The sequence below is a fragment of the Platichthys flesus genome, chromosome 3 (assembly GCF_949316205.1).
Source record: "Platichthys flesus chromosome 3, fPlaFle2.1, whole genome shotgun sequence".
NCBI classification, from domain to species: Eukaryota; Metazoa; Chordata; class Actinopteri; order Pleuronectiformes; family Pleuronectidae; genus Platichthys; species Platichthys flesus.
In genome coordinates this window covers 19424870-19446179 of record NC_084947.1, presented here as the reverse complement: position 1 = coordinate 19446179, position 21310 = coordinate 19424870, and the positions used below count along the sequence as shown (strand labels likewise).

Here is a 21310-nt window from a genome sequence, read left to right as displayed (position 1 = left end):
TAATTGGAAGCACTCGCTCGTGAAATCTAGAGACTGATTAAAGAAAGAGAGCTTTAATTGCCCTCCATTTACATATTCAGCACAGTCATTCAGAGACGTAGCGTTGATCCAGAGGCTGAGGAAAGCACACGGATCGCAGACTGACGGAAAGTGTCAGCATGAGCCGCTCGCGTGACATGACCGAGATGCTACTGTGGCTTCCGAAACATGCAGCTTTGCATCAAGGTCTTCTAATGACGGCAATTCCATATTCTAACAAAAGGCAATGAAGGTAGTCGAGTCATCGATTTATCTGAGGACCTGCTCAGTGTCTTTTCAGATCGACCTCCACCAGCCAAGGACGCCTACCGATGCTTCAGCATCACCTGAGGTTGGATCTTGAAATCGCTCAAGTTTGCGTGCGTGGGTCCAAGGTGGATGAGGTGACGTGCACAGAATGTGGCATCTCATCTGGAGGCATGAACAAGCGCGCTGGTCTCACTGCTTTGTGGCCCTTAGGGGTCCAGCTGCTGATACCCACGTGGCCCACTGAGATGTGCACGCCGCCTGATTACATGTCAGAGCTGGTAAGTCCTGCTTAACGCCGCCTGCGGTGGAACCCTACATTCCCCGGCATGTTATTAGCTGGACATAGTTCTGCTTTCAACCAGTTAGGCCTGGAATGATACCAGAAGACAGCAAAAGATTGCTTGTCAGTGTTAGCGCACATAGGCGGCGGAGTGCAGACGAGAGGATGTGACTCGTACCCTTTCGGTTTGTCTGTTGGTTGACTGAATCTCCTTGTGACTGGAAGCAGAGCTGCCCGTTTGTGTTCCATGTACCGACTCCTTCAACATCCATTCATCTCTTCATGCACACCTCCCCCTCCCACCCCCATTCTTTCTCCCAAATGTTGCTTTTATACCTAACTCAACTGCCAAGGGTCTCTTTTAATAGGCTCATTTAAATATTTCTCCTGTTCAGGTTAGCGACATGAGACAGCGTTGGCGCCAGACCAGGCGTTTCTTTAAATGGAAAAGTCTTTGGTATAAAAGCCAATCATCTTGAAGGCCAAGTTAAACTGAGGTTAATTGGAGCCAAAGTTTCCTGTCTCTATTCTGAGAGGTAATTCAAATGATAATAAAAATAGATCTGAACTTATTCTCATGGCTCATGGTTGCTGTTCAACAGGGGCGCAGAGCTGAATGAGAGTAAATACACTGCTTCCTATTCAATAGACAAAGATGTAATTAGAAACAAGCAGTATGTTTTTGAGAACGCCTGGAGACAATTGTGTATGTTTACATCTGGAAACACCTCGGCTCCCTGGCTGAGTGCTACCTGCAGTGAGCACAGCAGCAAATCAGATACAACAACGGCTCTATTTCACCAAATCTGTGACTAACTGCTATGAAAACATGACGGAATTACTGCAGTGGGGATGGTGATAGGTTTATTTATAAGGGAAATCCATCCAGGCAGGACATAGTTGTGGCCTTTGATCCTAAGAAAAATACAATTTATTAAACAAACAGAGGAGTTGATCTCCTCCATCCAGTTTGAACACAACTCAAAAATTTGTTAAATATGCCTCTTAAAAAAAAAAACAACCTAAGAAATGATTTGTATTGATTTAATGTCAAAAGACCAAAAGGATAAAATATCTTACATTTAGGCAACAGTTTTCAAATCACAGCCTAAGTTGAAGGTCAATCAATCAATTAAATCATCTACATGCAGGTAAGGGAAGCAGTACACAGAATAATTGGTGCATTTGCACAAAACAGATGACACTTTATTTACAGTCCAAAACCTGGACACCATAACAAGGGAGATCTCTCCCTCTAATTATATTTAAATGTCACGAGGAGGTACGAGGCTGCTGCTCAGATGAAATTACACATACATAAAGTGAGAGTTATTTTAATTTATTTGCGAGTGAGGACTGACTTAATACTATTTCTCAAGCGTGAATTTTTACAAAGACATCAGGTAAACGTGATTATAAACTGAATGTTGTCAGCTCCTTATTTGTTTATGATAAAATGACATATATGGTGATAAATAGGAAATTTGTATCATACCACCAGTTTTAAAGGTCACAAGGATCCAAAAACTAAATCAAGGTTAAAACAGTACTTACAGATAACTATTTCAAAGCTGTAACAATAGTCAACAAGTAAGTACTTACATTACTACATATGAATTTGTGGTTTTTGAAGATGGAGTACTTTGTAAAAATTAGAGCGAATACGATTAATAATGTTTTTTTCTATCTTTTCCCTACTATTTATCCCAGTTCAGATAATTTACTGAGGACCAAAATCCCTCAACACCCAGTATGGAAAAAATGATAAGAATATTATTGTCAGGCCATAATCAAAAGTGTCAGTTTCTGTTTAACGGCACATGATGGCTGCATAAAAGGATGAAAAATGCTAAGTACACGTACAAGGTGGCTACAGCCAATCAGAGGTAGTTAGATTGTTCCAACAGTGTCTGTTGCTGCCCTCGGCCTTTACCCCAGACCCGGACCCACTGCATACGTTTTTCTGATTGTAAACTTTATTATCAACACAAACACCACTTGGTCATTCTACCACTTACATGACAAGTCACAGACGAAAGAATGTACCAGTCATTGGATATCAGGAAGCCAATATTCCCCTGCAGGGCCTTCTGCATTTATAATTTACTGTCTACTTTAGTTCTCTACAGTACTGACCGGCTATTGGTATTGTAATCAATCAGCTAAAATCAGTTTCCTGTGGCTGGCTTGGCTGTGTGTCACTCTGATAACAGCCAATCAGACGAGAGGTTCAAATAACAACACGAAACATCCTGTTCTTGCTAAAGCTCCACAGGGTAGAGATTTTAAAATGATATAAAATTCTTTTGGATAAAAAAAATATGAAAAACTACTATTTCCCTGAATATATATATATATAAATATATAATATCTTAAAAATACTCTGATAATGCAGCCCTCGAAAACACTGGTGGCCACAATCTAATCCTCTCAGGGATTAACCTCTTAGAGCAGGATATTCACTCATAAACCTTAACTGGAACACATGCAAACCACAATCTGTCTCCTCTCTGCACATGAACTACCTAAAACATGGAGCCGGCCACAAACAAATTCTGACACACAAGGGATCCGTCTTGGCGTGACAGGAGGGGCTCTGAGCCCTTCATGTAACTTCACATCTGCCTTTATTACTGACAAGGAATTTAGGAAGAGACTATGTCATGTCATATTAAACTTTGACAAGGGTTACCATGGCAACTTGGTAACCCTGATGTAACAGAGGAGCAGCCTGAACAGTCAGACGTAATCTGTGCCGACTGCTGTAATCAGCTGGCCGTCAAGGGGAGGCACAGAATATGCCACATCTCTGCAGCGGCCCTGATAAAGGAAACCTGGGCCACATTTATTCCATTAAATGCAATTTGGATGTTCCTTTCTCATCTTCCTGAGATTATAGCACCTAATCACGCTTCTTGTGTTCACTCCCTCTTGACACAAAGAAGAGAGACCATCAGGAGTAAAAGCTATGACATGTCTGGGCTGTCACACAACACCACTGATCACATGTCATTTTTTTCTTATTAAGAGATAAGCGAGAAAATAGGTCAGCGGGGACGTGCAATGAAAATACTGCCAATGTAGCTTCAGGAAGAGTGTTTACAGTGGTAAACAGTGGTGGAATCCACTTAGAACAGGGCTGATTCATTATTAAGGGTGTTAGCGTTAAGACTGTCAAGTTAATATTCCTGTTTGCCCCTAATGTAATTGGGCCATTTCATTTTATCCTTGATTTATGCAGCATTATATAGCATTAATGCCCACATTTCACTCTCAGGGCATATTCTCAATGTGACTGCACCACACAAAAGAATAATTAGCACAGACCTGTTCATGTACTGTAGTGAATGAGATGAAATTTGTTTTTAAATATTTTATCTTAAAAGCCACCCTGTCATTCGTATTGCCATCAGACTGTCACAGGTGAAGCAATCCACACAGAAGCACACAGAAAGAATGAAGGAACCATGACTGTATGAAGATGGTTTATGTATTTCAGGACTAAAATACGTACCATGGGTCCTGTGTTTCACTTTGCTTTTGCAGTAAATGTCACCTACTGTAAATAATTATGTTCTTAAAGGTTCTCTACACTTTGAAATTGAGATACATTGAGAGGTCGCTGCCAAATCTCACCCGTTATTACACAGCTCTATGATTTCCCTCCCTCTGGGTTGTGAACCATTCACACTGATGGAATTTACAGATCTGCTTTAAAGGAATTTAAAGCAGATTTTTATAGATAAATTAATGTACTCTGAAATCCATTACATTAAAGGTGCTATATGTAAGTTTGCTCTGCTGCTGAATGTGGTTTCTTGATGGTGGTTGGAGGAGACAGCTGTTTCAGACATCGTTGTGGTAACAAGAGAAGAGGTTGTCTGAGGTTATCTGAGCAGCGCTGCTCCTGCAGGGCAGACTTGACACTTCAGTGACTCACTATATGAAAGGGATGAAACGGGTGAGCCAGGACAGGGCTAACTTGTTAGCATGTTAATTCCAGTAAAAGTAGGGAAGTGATAGAAAAGAAGGAAAAAAAGTGTTGAAATCTGCTCGTGGGAAGTAATGTTTGCCAAGAGCGCAACTTTCAAAGATGTCAGATCCGGCTGCAGTTGATGCTATTGACATGGTGTCGGTGATGGAGTCGTGCAGACGTTGTGAGTTTGTGCTACACAACTGAGTGGCGACAGGGGGTCACACACTACACGACCTTTCAAAAATCTGGCCACAAAACATGGGCTATGTTTGATTACGAAAACACGCACAAGAAGAGACAAAGTGAGTCTGAATAATCCTCCAGCTCTTCTGTGTCATCCTGATCACTGAATGATACATCAGGCGAAACGCTACCCACATCGCAGTCGTAAAGAAAAAGCGAATGATGCTTATGGTTCTCAACTTTGCCATTAACAATGCAATAACCTTTTCACAATTCAGGACCAATTTTATAATATTTGACTAGAGATATATAACTAAACACAATTTTTCACTTTGGCTCATACTCAAACTTAGCCTGCTACTTAAACTAGAGTCTGCAATGTGTCAGGGAGCCCCTACAAATCCTGTCTTTAAAGAGTTTACTCTCAGTGATCAGTGATTTGACTCTGCTATGGATGACAAAGGAAAATCTGGTGTAGTGTGAACTCAGCATAAAGTAGGTGAAGGTGTCAACTCACTATGTTTCCTTTAGATAAAACAGCTGTTAATGAATGTAATAAATGTAAAACATGCAAAAAGCAGTAAAAGAGGCCACAATGAGGCTGATACCCCCCCCCCCGCACTCACACACAAACACACACATACAAACACACACACACATACACACACACACACACACACCTATGCGTTCATTTCGACTGCCGACTTGTGGGGTGACTGTATTGAGTGGACTGCCTGCTGTCCATCTGCTGGGTGTGGTGTGGGGGATTAATGAAGTTGTGGCTCACAGGGGAGATCCATCTGCACCCAGACAGTCTTAATGAACTACCAAGACCCAGGCATAGCACTTTTACTGAGGCCTTCACTTATGGCTTATGACATGCTGAGGAAGCAGGACTGCTTTTGTTTTGAAAGGGCTCGCTTTTAATTGTGACAAAGTGAACTTTTCAATCTAACAAAGTGCACTTCAGCCAACGTATATACTCCGCAGAGCAATTTTGTGGGACTCATTTTTCTTTTTTATACTGTAGTGGCATCAATGGAAATCTAACATAGCACAAAGACAAATATAAATAAATAGAGAAAGTGGAGCTATGCTAATATGCACCAGTCCTGAACAGCTATATTGTAAATGTAACCCATAAACCCCATAGACTGTAGAAATGAAGACACAATAATAATATGATCTCCACCATCTTGTTAATTTGAAGTCAGAGTCTGCGCAGTACCAATCGGGGTGGAACTATCGTAGCAAGGTCCTGTCAATACACGCGTTCCAAACTTACCGCAAACTCTCCACCAGGAGGCAATTAAGACACTTTGGCTTCACTTTTGGGGAGCAGCCATGCCGTCCATCTTTATCATAAACTCACATTAGAATACTGTTAATTAAGGCCCCTTCCTTTGAAAGTTGGGCTAGCTTATTATGCTGCTGAAGCTTGTACAATAGTTAGTCAAGTGTGCTAACAGTTTCAGCTTGTCCATCAATCACTTTAATCTAATAACAAGCACACAATATGACTTTAAATAGTCATACTAATTCCAGCCTCTACAGGAGGAGATATATATCAACAAGTGCTTTACACAGTAGTCATTGCTATCTAGTCAATGATTTGAAGCCCTCTGGGCTCTCAAAACAAAACCATGGACACTTTTTAACTCATCATAGCATGCTTAGGTTTCCTTTTATTGAGCTGCAAAGAAGTGACATCAGCTGTTTGGTGGCGTTTTCTTCAGGGGAAATTCAGCTCTGTTATTTTCTGTCAGAAGCCCAACCTGTCTTAACACTGTGGCAGGCCTTGATGAAAAACTGTCACCTCAGTATTGCCTTTATTAGGCTGGAAGCCGCCAGTCAGGGGAAGGAAAAGTGTGCGCGGTCAGGAAACTAAATCAAAAATATGTCATGCCCCTTGAAGAGAACTTGTCATATGATAACATTTGTATTGGATGAGGAATACTGTCGACACATGTATGTTGTATTTTATAACAGATTCAATTTCAAATTGAAAGTTAAATAGCAGGAAGCGGCCACAGAGGGCAAGTGCAAAATAGCAGTGTCAGGTTTATTTTTTTTCCAAATGGGTTTTCATGGTGAGTCGGGTGTGGTTGGAGCATCAGCTGTGAATGGGAACAAAGGAGTGGCTCAGCTGGCCAGAGAAAGCAGCTCAGAGTGACTATCTGAACCTGCTCATGGAGTACACCTGACCCATCAGCGACGCTGGGCTCTCATGCCTGCAGTGGCCCAGGGGCTCCCACCATGGCACAGACACAAAGGCTTCAATTAGCAGCACCGCAGACATTATTCAATGACACTTAAGTCAATTTCACAATTCACAGTCCAGTGAACTGATCCATCTATATTATAGCTGACAACCATGGATCCGTGTGTGTGTGTGTGTGTGTGTGTGTGTGTGTGTGTGTGTGTGTGTGTGTGTCAAGACGAAAAGCTGACAATGCTACAATCAAAAGAACGGGTACTGATGACACATACACAATGAGAGGAGAGGATGAGCATTGCATCTGATAAGAGTGTCTATCTATACACTATTCTTCAATTGTTTAGGGAAATATTTTTAAGATTTAACCTTTACTTTTCATATCCATGTGACAGATTTTAACTTTGTTATATTTGGATTAGTGTGACCCCATATTGTGCTTGGGAAAAATGAAAGTTGCAAAACTTGTTAAATACTGGTTGTAGGTAATTTCACATCACAATTTCTACTTTCTCAGGTCTCCACCAGCTTATTCTCTCTTTTCCTCCAATCACAACCTTACTCGCTCGCCCTGAGCCAATCACCTGTAAGCTGGTAAAATGTAACATGTTCTATTTTCCTTCAGTCATGCAGCTCTTCATTATACCAAGATCACTGAGTGACCCACCTCCAGCTTTACACCACCTCAGCTCTGGATACTGGTGTCATCACCCTTCAAACCGTCCAATCAGAAACATTTGATTGAAACATTCATGAGATAGACCAACTTCATGCTGCATTCCTCAACACCACAACAGGCGTCTGGGGGGTCTAAGCTCTAAAGTCTATTTCTCTGTTGCAAAAGTTTTGTTATAAATTTCAAATTTCTTATGTTTTCCTCTGCCAAGGAGGTTATATTGTGTTTTGAGAATTTATTCAATCTATAGTGATAGCGGGGGTGCACGTGTCCCACATGCACATGTAAAGTCGAGGAGTTTCAAGGTCAAATGATTTGATATGAATGTTTGATTTTGAGTGGGCTGAAATAAAGTAATACACTTACTGTATTTAAAACATCAATGCTTTCCTGAACAATGTCTATCTTTCAACTCTCAAGTTAATGAGCACCTCTTTATGAGGACTTGAAGTGAACAGTTATCAGTGAGGCCATGGAGAAGAACTCTATTACACAGATATGTGCACATGATTTATATGCAATTACAAATCAGCAACACATTTTGATGGTCACTGTTCAAATACATTGCATTTTTTAAAGGAGAAGGGCTCTTGAGAATGGAGGCTAAGTCCTGCAGTCCCTCATAAATATAAATGGATAAATAGAAAATCCCTTTCTTTTGCTTAATAAACAAAAATTCTGATGCAAACCTGCGCCGCATTTGTTGACCTACAGCATACAAACACCTCATCAACCTCCTATAGTGTAGGACGCAGCAGAGAGAGGAAAGGAGGCTGAATGACAGCTCAACAGATGAGATAGCTGTGTCTAATCCCTTTCTAAAAGAGCCTCATTGAAATGACTGGGAGCAGGGAGGATGAGACGAAAGAAAAATTGGAGCATTGTGTAATATACAGCCATCATTGGGCGTCTTTGGTCTTCTCTGTGAAGTGACTTTGACAGCTGTGGGAATTAAGGAGCAGTCCATCGTACATGGCCCAAACAGCAAGGATTAGACTAAATATGCTCACTCTTGTCTCTGGTTGCTTCACTTAAAAAAAAAAAATCAATAAAACAAGATTCTACAACAGTAACAGGGAATGAACACAAGACTGTGTATATGAGTGTGTAGGTGTGTAAGTGTGTGTCTGGGGTCATGAGGCAGAGCAGAGAGAGTAATACCTGCATAAAAAGAGGAGAGAGGCTCTGGAGGGAAGGAGGAGCGAGCGACTCACTGCTTCAAGCTCCTTTTTCTTTCGGTCAAGATGCTGCAGCTCCGCTCAAAACCCTGCACATGCTTTTGATATTAAACCCATTGAAAAGCTAATGTCGACAAATTCTAATCGGACAACCCTGGCCTCACATAGTCAGGTTTGTTGTGAGATTTTAAAACATAAAATGTATTCCACAAAATGTTCGTGCTCAATGTATTCCAGAGATAATTTGCTTAATTGTTGAAACCACCTGGCAGAGAGAAGTTAAATGGTTTTCATGATTCATGCTGCTTACAAAAATTATATATATATAATGATATATATATATACCAGCTCTAAAATTAAGCATTTTAAATCATATGAATGGTAAAGAAGCAAATGCTGGTTGAAAAAAATATTTCCAGCTCACACTTATAGCTCATCATAAGCCATTAGTCATGATCACAAACTGACAGCTTTTTCTGGCCTTTATGTTATTATAAATGATACAAGGTCGTGGATGAGGAAGATGCAAACTTCTGCGCATTTTGCATCCCTGTGTATTTGCCGTCAGCCGAAACCTTTCTATTAATAAGATTGAGATGTCAGAAGTTATTCTATGAGTTCCAGTGAGGAGGAGACTCTGACTTCCAAAGGCAGCTCATGATTGCAAATGGCTGCTTATAAAGTAAAGTTGTACTATATGTTCTGAGGAATAAAATATTAAAACGGGTTAAAAAAGATGCCACTGAGGTCTGATTACAACCATCAGTAACCGGCAGGTCTGAATGCAGCACTGCGGTATCACACAGCAAATGACTATATGGAACTCTTTATAAGCAGAGTGTGACATTCAAAGGGAGGCACAGCTATCTTCGTTTCATGTGCTGCACATTCCTCGCTGTGATTCACTAATAGCGGCATGTCTCAACAAATCACTGGACCAACATATTTAAATTGCACATTTCATGGACTGCTCTACACTTAAAAAAAACAGCACAACTTTGATTATAAAGTTGCAGTTGCCATGTCGAGTATCCTGTTTTCTTAAGGGAGTGGTTGAGAGTTCGTTAAGTGGAACGAAAGCTAAAGAGCAAATAAGTGGAGCTTTCTCCTGTCCCAAATCTGCCTCTAATCCATAAAATTACACCTGTCACTAGAAAGTTAGATGTATTAAAACTGTTTCCTGATCCGAGAGGGAAAAACCATTAAAACACACAAAAGCCTTCAATCAGCAGTTAATTAACACAGCAACCTTTCTCCCAGTGCTGGCAATCACTTTGCTATCTGCCAGATTAGTTTAAGGACGTGAATGCAGATTGGATATGACCACAACAACTCTGAGGCTGTGCCAGCTATGGCAGCTGAGAAAATAAGTATGCAAATAAAAAAAGACAGCGCAAGGGAAGAGGGAGGATACATTATAGATATATACATATTATATATATAAACAAGGAGAGGGAGGGAGAGACATACAGAGAAGAGGATATTGCAATAGTCTATTAACTTTCCCCTCCCCATGTCTCAGCAGACATTTCCCATGGCCTTTATGTCAAGTCCAGTGTGTCATTTCACCAAAGGAAACATCAGTTAGAAACCCATTCAGACTGCAGGTGTCAGTGCTCCTGTGTCTCTTACAGAATGTGAATGATCAGCAATAGCACTTTCTAAAACGAGGGGGGGATGACGTTGCAAAACTCTAAAGTTAGATTATATCTCTCTACCCCTAACCCTCATTTTAGTCATTTTTTATGTGTGCTGTAAAGTCTAGTTTCTGATGGCATTATATTTTTCAAAATATTCTTAAAGGCATTTTAAAAATGCACGGTAAAAAACAAATGTGATGATAGTGGCCTGTGGGAGACTTTATGTAACATACAAATATACATGCCAATGTTGAGCTGAGATAATGCACATAGAGATATTAAAGCTAGAACTTTTGACATTTTATATACATACAATAGACATAATGAGTGTATTGTGGACCAGGTCACCTGCTGAGAATTTTAGCTTTTTTGAGACTAAAAAGGGCAGAAATTTAAACTGAATAATGGGCTTAGATTAACACTGCATGAAGGGTTAGTGTTAGAGTTAGGGGTTTAGGGTGTTTGCCAATGTGAAAATATATGCAACTGAATGAAAGTAATACGCTGGACACACATTCTGTGTTTCATAACTTAATTAAGGAAAGGTTAATAAGGTAGTTTAATAATTCCTGGATGTGTTACTTTAAATTGATGTATGTCTGCTTACCTTTGCTGATCGTAGCCAGACTCCTTCCTGCGGCAGTGCAGAGTCACAACTCGGTGGCCTTCACTCCTCACATCCTGGCTGACTATCCACTGAGTCGGGTTGCTGGGTCGAGCGCCGAGAAACGTCACCCCTTCTTTCAACTTGACTCTGCAGAGACACAAAAGATGAGTTTATGAACGTATGAGGCAGAGGGATTCTCCTCTGTCCCCACAAATATACCTATTTCAGTGAATCATCGGATACATCCAACTGATCCGTGCACAGCAGCTGAATCCAAAAAGACAATGATTTTCATTCCCGTCACTCTGCCTGGAATTACATTATCCAGATGGTTCGCTGCACTGTGTCGTCTTCAAAAGATGTCACAGCTGTTCTTTTGGTTTGATCACACTGTGTTTGTCAGGAAAACAACTGGCAGCTTCAAACATGCGTGTTATCAGTGAGCTGCAGCAGTTCATCAAGTAACCACATCACATACAGCACCTGCCATTTGAGTGTATCGTAAGCTGTCTGATCGGTGCTGCTTTCCATCTTCTCTGCAGTCTCATTCAGGTTAATTCTAAATTTTACGCATAAGAATGAACAGATCAACAAACAACTTCTCTTTTTCCTGCCATCTGAGGGGAAAGTGCTGATACCATTTTGTCCCTCCTCTCTCTAATTTACCTCTCTAAGTAGCACTCTCTCGCAGGCTCCAAAAGGGAATTATGAAAAGGTTCCTTGACTGCTGAAAAAAGGACCACGTCAATGTCCTTGGCTCAGGGGTGTACAAAGGAGGAATTTGTCCACAGGAAAACTAGATCTGGAAATGAAAATCTCCCTTAAAGGTTATCCATGTTGCAAAGCATTTGCACTATAAGGAGAGGAGAGATCAAATTATGAACAGGGTCCATTTAAAGAACTAAGCACCTGGTCGAAAGCACACATCTCAGGACAAGAAGAGTGTATTTTTACTTGTCTCTTAATTAATCATGTTTGTGTTTTGAGTGTAAATTAAAAGTAAACCAATTAGAGGGCCGAGGTGTGATTGCATCTTTGACTAATCGCTGGTATGAGGGCAGATTTAGCAGGAAACTGTTTTCTGAAGTTGAAAAACGAAAGTGTACATTTATCGTGCACAAAGTTATAGATGCTTATATCACTGTCTTGACATTGTCCCTTGAGGGAAATACTGTCCCACAGACCTCAGTCCAGAATTATGTGGGTCAAACACGTAATTGCTTTCCATTCCCTTATGCTAGCAAAGTGCTAACAATGTGTTTTAGCAAACGTCATTTTAATACTAACCCACCTCTGAGGGCCCACAAGTGCAACCACTAAGTGCAACCACCAAAAATGACAACTGCGTCAGACTAAAACCAGCACTAGTGCCGTGCATGGCACCACTTTGCACGCTGTGTTGACATAAAAATAGACATAGACTAATGTTCCATTGTATAATATGCTCAAAGGCCTGTGTGATTCCATCTAGGTGACAGAGAAGTCCGAGGATTGACGAGAAAAATAAATTATAAGAGAAGGTCCAATCACTTTTTCTATCTAATCCAATCCATACAAGGTTGGCAGATGAGACCAAAAGATAGGACTTTGCTTTCATCTTGAATCTGTTGCTGCACTTTAACATGCACTATGTGATTGCCTGTCTGTATGCCAATGACTGTATCTGCCCTGCAGTCAAGTCTCTTTCTTTGATGTGGTGTCTTATCATGTTTTGAAGGGGGTTATATACGAAATGAAAATGGGTAATGTGACAGATGCTCTGCTTCCCGTCTCCATAAGAATGAAGATAAAAACAGCACAGAAGGGTCATTCTGGATAAATGTGTGTGTGTGTGTGTGTGCTCAATATGTATGTATGTGGTTGTCTAATAATCATATTTTGTGTTCCCTCTGCTGTCCCCTGTGTTGTGTGTAATGAGTAAAGGCCTAAAGATATTTACAGATTTTCCAGAACATCACATTTGGTCTCAAATGACACAGTGGTTTTGTCTTCTTAGATTAGATCTGTGTCAGTCCAGGCAGCCAAGTTCTTTGACCTGGCTGTAAGACCTGGCGCACTTAACATCACACCCTGACCAATCCAAGCTTGCCATCTTTCAAAGCATGGGAGACCTGAGATGAAAGGTCAAGTGTTCTGCCTAATAACACAAAGAAATATTGGGTTACTGAATGAGATCGTCATCTCTCAGCAGTGACTCTGGATCTTTCTCTTTCTTTCCCAGTTGAAAGAGTAATGTGTTCACGCCGGGGATAGTCAGAAGGTTATAGGTTTACTGAAATTATAACATCTTTTCTCCTAGGCTTCCTTGTTTTCTGTCTCTTCTTGTCAAGATGTCAATTCAAATTCTGCAAAGGAAGATGATGATAAAAACTTAAATAGGAAGGATTGGCTACAGTTATACAAACACAGACTATATGCGAAAAGGGAGCGCTGGCAATTTTACATGGGGAGTACTTGACCTATGTATAACAGCTGTATAATTGTTTGAAACCTGGTACTTGTTAGGTTTTATATTACATAAACTATTTATATTACAGCCAAAAACTGCAAAAAAAATTAAATAAAAAAAATACTAACGTTTTATTGTTTGCTTTGTTGTTTTTTAGCATAATATCATTGTCATGGTCATTTTATTCAAAATTCTTTAAATGACTGGCCACGCAGAGTTTTAGAGCACAGTTAAACACTCAGATTTTCCACAAAACACTAGGATCAATAAAGCCGACACAAGATATTACATATTATGTACGTTATAAACACCAGTCTACAGTCATGTCTTGAAGCCTGTATTATTGGTCCCATTTATCATCCTTTGCCCGACAGCACCAGTTGGAAAACTTAAACATATTGGTGCAGCAGGAAATCACCTCAACCTATGTACTGTATATGAGAAATGTGGAGGAAAATATTTAATTACAACACTTCATCTTTACCCATTGCAAATCCTGTAATACACAGAACATCACAAAAAAAAGCTTACAATGTCAACCCAAGGATGGAAGATCTACTGTTTAAGCCGGAGTGAAAGGAAGTGCTGAGGAGGATCTTACTGGCAGCGAGTGTACAACTGTAACAGAAAAAGCTCCGACAGAGGCCTCCTCATGTCCAGACGGGAGCAGAAGGGTCTTGTATCTGGTTTCTTTACACTTCAGTGGTCAGGATGTCTATCAGAGGTTTCCAGTGAGGCTTCAGAATGTTTTAAACACAGTTAAGTCTCACAGGGGAGCCAGTCATTACTCAACAGACCATATCCAAGCTCACTGAGCTGTTGCTGGAGAATGGTTGAAGAGTATTTTATTAACTTAATGGTCAGTTCGGCATTGCAACCACCCAACGGAGAAGACTCCTGCAGGTTAAATAGGATCAAGGGCTAGCGGCTATCAGATTCACGTGTTAAGCTCTGCTGGGGGATATAAGCCTTCAACTAGGGCACTTCTAAAAAACATGACCAAGTAAGCAATCCTCAAATTTATCAAAACCAATATTGAGCAGTGTATTTATTAAATTCCAGTCATGACACATTTAACTTAATATTGACGTGATTGTTTTTATAGGTTTGCCAGCAAGTAGAACATTTATTCTGATGATGGTGGTGGTAAGTATGTTTTTACATTTGATCGTTTGTGGGTTTTCTACCAAATATGATGGCAATCTATCCAATAGTTTTCACGTCTCACAACAAACCTTATACATCAGTGTTCAGTGAATTCATCCAGTTTATGTTGATATATTTGATCGTACAATTAAAAACATTTACGTGCTGATTGCATTACAAGTTTCATCATGCAAGATATATCAGTACAGATAAAAAATGCTCATCGGATGATGGTGCTAGAGGGAAGATTATTACATCACAAGTCTGTTGGAGTCATCATCTGACAAGCACCAATGTCAGCACAGAATTTATAGTTTCAGTCTGGACCATAGTGGTGGACCAATTGTCAGACATAACTAGAGTCAGGCCACTAGCAGAGCTAATACAAAAATAAATAATATACTGTCCAAGTCTTATGCTCTGTACAACACACAACTCAGGTAGCTGTATGTTTATACCCAACGTGGAAGATGGCCGTCCTCTGGGCTCTATGCTGCCTGTGAGAGTGTTTGAGGCATTCATAAATACAAAAAACTCAGAAATTGAGACAACAGTAATAACGTTTTTTCTTTGAAAATGAAAATAATATGAAATAGTGGACAAGCATGTCATCCAGCGTGGTTCCTCAAGCCATATGCCTGTCCAGGGCGAGCACCAACTTACTGTAGCTGTTATGAGTCAGCACTGACATGCATCATGGCAACCTTCAAGAAAAGAAAAGTAGAAGCGGAATGTCACTCTTTAAGAAAAATGAACAATCAATTTATTTTCTTGTTGAAGTAAAAAACAACGCAGTGTCCCAAGTTTAGGGACTTGGTCACAGGAATGAAAACAACTATCTCCAGCACTATTGCAGCAGGGAACATGCAGCTAAACTGGAGGAGCTGTGAGGGGAAATACTTTTGGATACAGTTAACAGCAAAGTTTGAGCTCCCACAAAACCACATTGTGACAGAGAAGGTAATGGTAAATGGTTTTGTATTTATATAGCGCTTTTCTACTCTTGATGACCACCCATTCACACACACATTCATACAGTGCATCTATTAGCAGCACTTTTTTTGTTCTATGAGGGGTAATTCAGGGTTTAGCATCTTGCCATAGGACACTTCGGCATGCAGATGGGGAAGACTGGGGATCGAACTGTCGACCTTCGGGTTGGAGGATGACCGCTCTACACCTCAGCTGCTCAAAAAAGAAGGTTGTGCAGGGAAGTTATTCTGAACTAATGGCTCTAATCAGAAGGAGAATTTGAGTGTCCTAGACTTAGTATGTCTCAAAGAACCATTGCAGAGAGGATTCCTAATATGGCACAACATACTACAAAAAAACACAGGAGGACACCACAATGCATTTCCAATTATTTTCAGTCATAACACAAACAAACTAACCTTTTTAGTAGAAGGTTTTGTATATGAGGGAGACATCATTGTCTTTGAAAGCCATCCCTACTGTGAAATGTGCAACTGGAAAGCTGTAAAACTGTGCATTTCTACTCTCAAAGAACAAAAGCCTGCTCTGACATTTGAAAATGCTGGTGTTTTGCAAAACTTTGTCAGAAATTTGGCTTCAGGTTTCAGGACAAGAAAAGTGAACAAAAGGAACTGAACATATTTGAAGTGTCAGCTGATGTGCCTGACAACGAACAAACGGAATTTACTCAGCCATAAGCTAAGTATAAAAACCCTCACTCTACTGTTTGGGACAACGTACTGCCGTGGTGAGTAAAACTGACTCTTGCAAAGACTCAGTGAAGACTGGCTGAAGCAAACCTAGAAAACCAGCTGTAAGTAGCATCATCCTTACTACCATCTGACATCAGATGCCTTTACGAAATGTGATATTTATGTATTTGAAGGATATTATGAAAACTGAAATAGCCCTTGATAATACAAAGGTTCACTCTTCCTTTATGCTGTTTGAATCTATATCAATGTATGTTTTAGTAATTTCACTCTTAAGCTGTATCTTTATATGCATAGGAAATCTCTGTAAACAACACTTGGGACACACATTTGTGCCTCAACCACCTCCATCCACCCCTTTCCTTCCGGATGAATTCTCTTGACCAGTTATAAAATTATATCTGGTATCTAAGAAAAAATCAAACCACCTTATGAGGAGGCAGAGGGTATGACAGGCAAACTGCCACATGCCCTGGAAGGCTGTGGGTTGACGGCACACAGGCCCCTGTAGCAGCATGGGGCCCACATAGTGTGCTGCCCTGCCTTGACCTCCAGAACCTTCTCTCAACCTACATGGAGCTACATGCAGCAGAATGGATTATCCTTCAAGATGAAGTGAAGAGAGAAGGGAGCCCAACTCCAACCCTGACCGAATCGAAGACAGCATTGCTACACTGAAATGTGTGACTGAACTCTCACGGTCACTAACCCTCACTCATTCACCCATGACATCGCAAAGTGAGGAATCTTCAAAAGCCCTCCTGAATATCCTTTCAAAAACTTGACATTTAAATTATGTCAAGATATTTTCATGTCGGACAATGGCTTATGTACAGCTATCGGTTTTTTGAGTTTAATGTGTTTGATTTATAAATTCGTTGCTTTTGTTTTCTTTTACTCACTTTGAGTCAACTTCTGTATCTTATTCTTTGCTTGTTCTACTTGAACTCAGGTCAATTATTGGCCAAAGTAAATGTATGCATTATAGGCACTCCTCTGTGATCTCACATTTCCATTAGTGTTGTTATACTGTATCTTAAATTATATTGATGGCTGAATAATTAAATTGGTTCTGCATTATAATTCTGATTGATGCAACCTTTCATCAAAATCAGCTTGTTTTTCCCCTACATATATTTTTCTTCATCTTGCATGTGATGAAGCTTATCTGTACCACTCTGGACATAAAGAATGGATTCCAGGGTAAACTGTGTCGATCCCTCCTTAAAGTTTGACAAGTTGACACTCCCTACGAAAATGAAAGAGTAGGTAACATCATATATCAATGCACCTGGGCTCATCTCGCTGTTAACAGTTTTCCTGTGAAGCCACTGCCATCGGGCGGAATGTTCTGAATATCAAGTATTATATGAAACTAGAGGGGAAATAAACGGCTACAGGAAGCAGACAAGAAGGAAAGGGCAGCAGCATTTAGCTGACAGGCTAAACTTACACAACCTAAAAATTGTCAGCAGTCATGAGAGAACCTGACAAGTTCATACTGTAGCTAAATCTGAGCCAAACTGAGCAGAACAAAGAGAGGTGGGTGACGGTGGTGCAGAGGCATTCAGATCACACAGCATGGTCCATTCCTGACTCTTACGCCATTTCAAGTCATCATGACCCTTTCTTGGATACAAAGTAAAAAAAAAACATTCAGCAGCTATAGCCTATTCTATCTCACTTTTTTTAAATTCAGACTCTACGTCCCTGCTCACCCTCGACCACCAATCCACGCTCGGTCCTGACTGTACGCTTAGACTCCTCAGGGGCTCCCTTAATAAATAGTGATGACATAAGTAGGAGAGCTACTTCTCAGCGGGGCAGTGAAAGAAAAACATTTCTAGGGGAAATCCAATAAGCGTTAGGCTGGACGATAATGGGAGTCCCCAGCCAGTGGTCTGTGTCCTGTGACTAGACCTGCAATCCAGTTGCCTCTGTGGCCTGTGGTTGGTGACCTATTCTGACCATTTCTATCCACAGACCCCTCTGAGAACCATATTCATCAACAATCAGCAGCTCCCTCAGGAAGGGCTCCCTGTTTTATTGTGCCATCCCGCATTTAAACAGTGTGCGAGGACGTAACAGCTCAGTGGGGAAGAGGGAAAAGAGAGGAGTAGCTGTGTGGGGGTACGGCAAAGAGACAGCGGGAGGACAGAGCACTGGTACGGTTTGTAGATGACGTCTAATAGAACGGTGTAAAGAACTCCACTCATCTACTAGTCTGCTGCTACGCATAGCCTTACTGCAGTAAGAGCCGACGACGGAACACACACAGAAACACACACACACACACAAACCAACACACACAAAATAAATCAGGCCATACGCCTACACTGCAACCCCGAAGCGATATATTTCAGCAGTCAAATGTCTGCAATATACAAAAACACAAGAAAAACTTGTTTTTTAAGTCTCAGAAATTATAAGTCCTCCTATTTTTTGTGTTTGTGTATCTGAGAGTGTACACAGGGATTCATTATCTCATATGTAATTGATTGTGATGTAATTGATGTGTTTACCTCAATGTCATTCCCACTCTATGTTAGAGCATTTAGGGGTTGTGTGTTCCTGCATCCTTGTGATATAAACAATGCAGATATAATCTGATATACTGGAGGCTTCAACCAAATCAATGCTCACTCAATTGCTTGGCTTCATGTGTTGTTGAATTTCATTGTGGTGACGTTGCGTTGCCCGCGCTGCACACAGCAGAAGAAGACCTTAACTTTTCATGTGGGAACCAAACCATGTTTAATCAAATACTCAGTTGCAGGGACAAGCCAATCAAATCCTCTTGTGGCAAAAGAAGAAGAAGAGTCAGTTGCAAAACCTGGTGAGTGTTCATCTGGTAGTGGATTTTACTACTAGCAGGGCACATTGGCATTCTTCGTTAGCAAGTGGAGGGCATGCTCACCAAAAATGTACATATGTCAATGCTGTGAGTGCAGCAGAAAGATGGCGATTTTGGGTTATCTGTACTCCACTCGTACAATATCACAACTAAGGCTGAAACAGTAATCAGTTTCACGTTATAAAAATACTGATGTTAGTTGTAACTTTTCAATATTTAATTAGGTTGATATATATGGTTGATATTATCTAGCATCAACCAAAGTTAGCCGTTGGGGCGGTTGCTAATGCGTTTTACAAATGCCGATATTTTGCATTTGTGAACCTGTCTCTCCTCCACTTATATCTATTTATAATTCAAACAAATGAAGCATTCCTTTATAGCGATGATCATTTTAGTCACTATAATTGTGATAACAAATAATGGTTCTATCTCTAATCGCAACAACCATTGAATAGATTTACATGCAATTTGGTATAGCTTCCCATGATGCCTGTAGGGTAATTAATCCACCTGACCCTAGTTGCCACCTGAAGGACAAAGCTTTCACCTACCCTGTCAAATATAGACCTGATAAACTGGCACAAAGAGAAATCTGGATGGAGAAGTACTTCTCCACAGAGATGCTGCTGACTCTTGGTCTTTTTTTCTTTTATTTCCTTTTCAAAAAGAGAGGGAAAAGAACATGAAGACACGCTGTGGGTCAGGTAGGTAGGAGTTGAAGCAAATGGAAAGACAGTCAGACAGAAAAGGAGAAAGGAGGGTTAGGAGGGAACCTGAGTTTTCGCAGCCACAGAGCGTGACTGTACTCTGCAGTTTATTAAATCCATCTGCCAGGCAGCTCATCTCCATCATTCCTCCGATAAGGAAAACAGATGCTTCAATACTATGGGTTACTGTAGACTCAAAAGGAATCAGTGATATGAAGCAATTAAAATGTCAATTGGATGACAGCTAGAGTGATTCTAATCTAAACCCCAACACAACACCTTTAAGTCCCTTTATGAATACTGAGGCTCAAACAGACCTTCCCTTTCTGCTGGCTGTCAGCAAGATATAGGAAGCATATTATCTTCACTCTATCGGCCTCAGATCAGCCGATTCTCTTATTGTGAATTATTCATTCGTTCCCTCGTTTTAAAACTACATAATGTCAACATAACGATAAAAAAGTAATGACGATTCCCTGTGTGGTTACCTGCGAATATTAGTACTGGATTACCAATTGTAATAATCTTCTAAAGCAAAGCACTTATCAGACAATTATGTGCCTGCTGCTCATGTGTCAATGGGGGAGCCCCTGAGTGCTGAAAACATGCTCTAGTCACAGTAGCAGTCATTTTCTCCACATGCCAGGAGACATATTTCCGCAGCTTTTCATTTCGGAATCACACAGTGGAGATTACAGCAGTACCCATTGTTATGCTGAGTGGCCATAAAAGAGGGGAGACGCATTTTGTAGGGAAATTTGTTTGCCAATTATTCTATCTTTTGTGTGGACCCCGTGCGATCAACAACAGGGGAGCATAGGAAACCCCATATGAAGAATTCATATGATTGCTATCATGTTGGTGGTTCTCACAGAATGTGTCCACCTAATTGGATTTTCACGACGTTCCAGAGCACAGCGAGTGGGGGAAAAACAGTCGATAATTGTCGGATGTGAGCCTTCTATGATATTTTAAGACTTGCATTACTTTTGCACCGCTTTTCCTATCCACCTTCATCAGATATGAGAGTGTTTAATCAAACCAATCTTAAAATTGAATCCAGGAAGTTCCAGAATGTGTCACTAAATGAATTAACCAGTTAGTTTGAGGGTTTGTGAAAAGGAGCCTAGAGTCTGTGGATTGCAGGATCATCCCTTGTTGGAGGATGTTAAAGTGCAATTGAGAGGGGCTTGTTCAGAGGCAGCAGGTTGTGCGGTTCGACAAAGGCTGCTGGAAAGTGTGTATTTCCACTTTTTTCCTGCATGGGGCAGACAGCCGCAGGCTAAGCTACGGTTGAGCGCACATGTGTGTGTCAAGGTAAAGACTATGCCTTTCATTTTGAGTACAACAGCAAACGCTCTGAAAAGTCAAACAAGCACAGGTGCAGGAAAATGTGTCAGAAAACAAACACAAACACACACTG

The 21310-nt window shown here is 40.6% G+C and overlaps 1 protein-coding gene across 1 annotated transcript in view; it reads right to left on the bottom strand.

Moving 5' to 3' along the window:
* Window positions 1-21310, bottom strand: part of si:dkeyp-14d3.1 (transmembrane protein 132C) — a 101545-nt gene that overhangs the window by 48932 nt on the left and 31303 nt on the right. The window contains exon 3 of the mRNA XM_062381144.1: window positions 11044-11190. Within this exon, the coding sequence (XP_062237128.1) occupies window positions 11044-11190 (147 nt within the window). The remainder of the gene's footprint in view (window positions 1-11043; window positions 11191-21310) is intronic.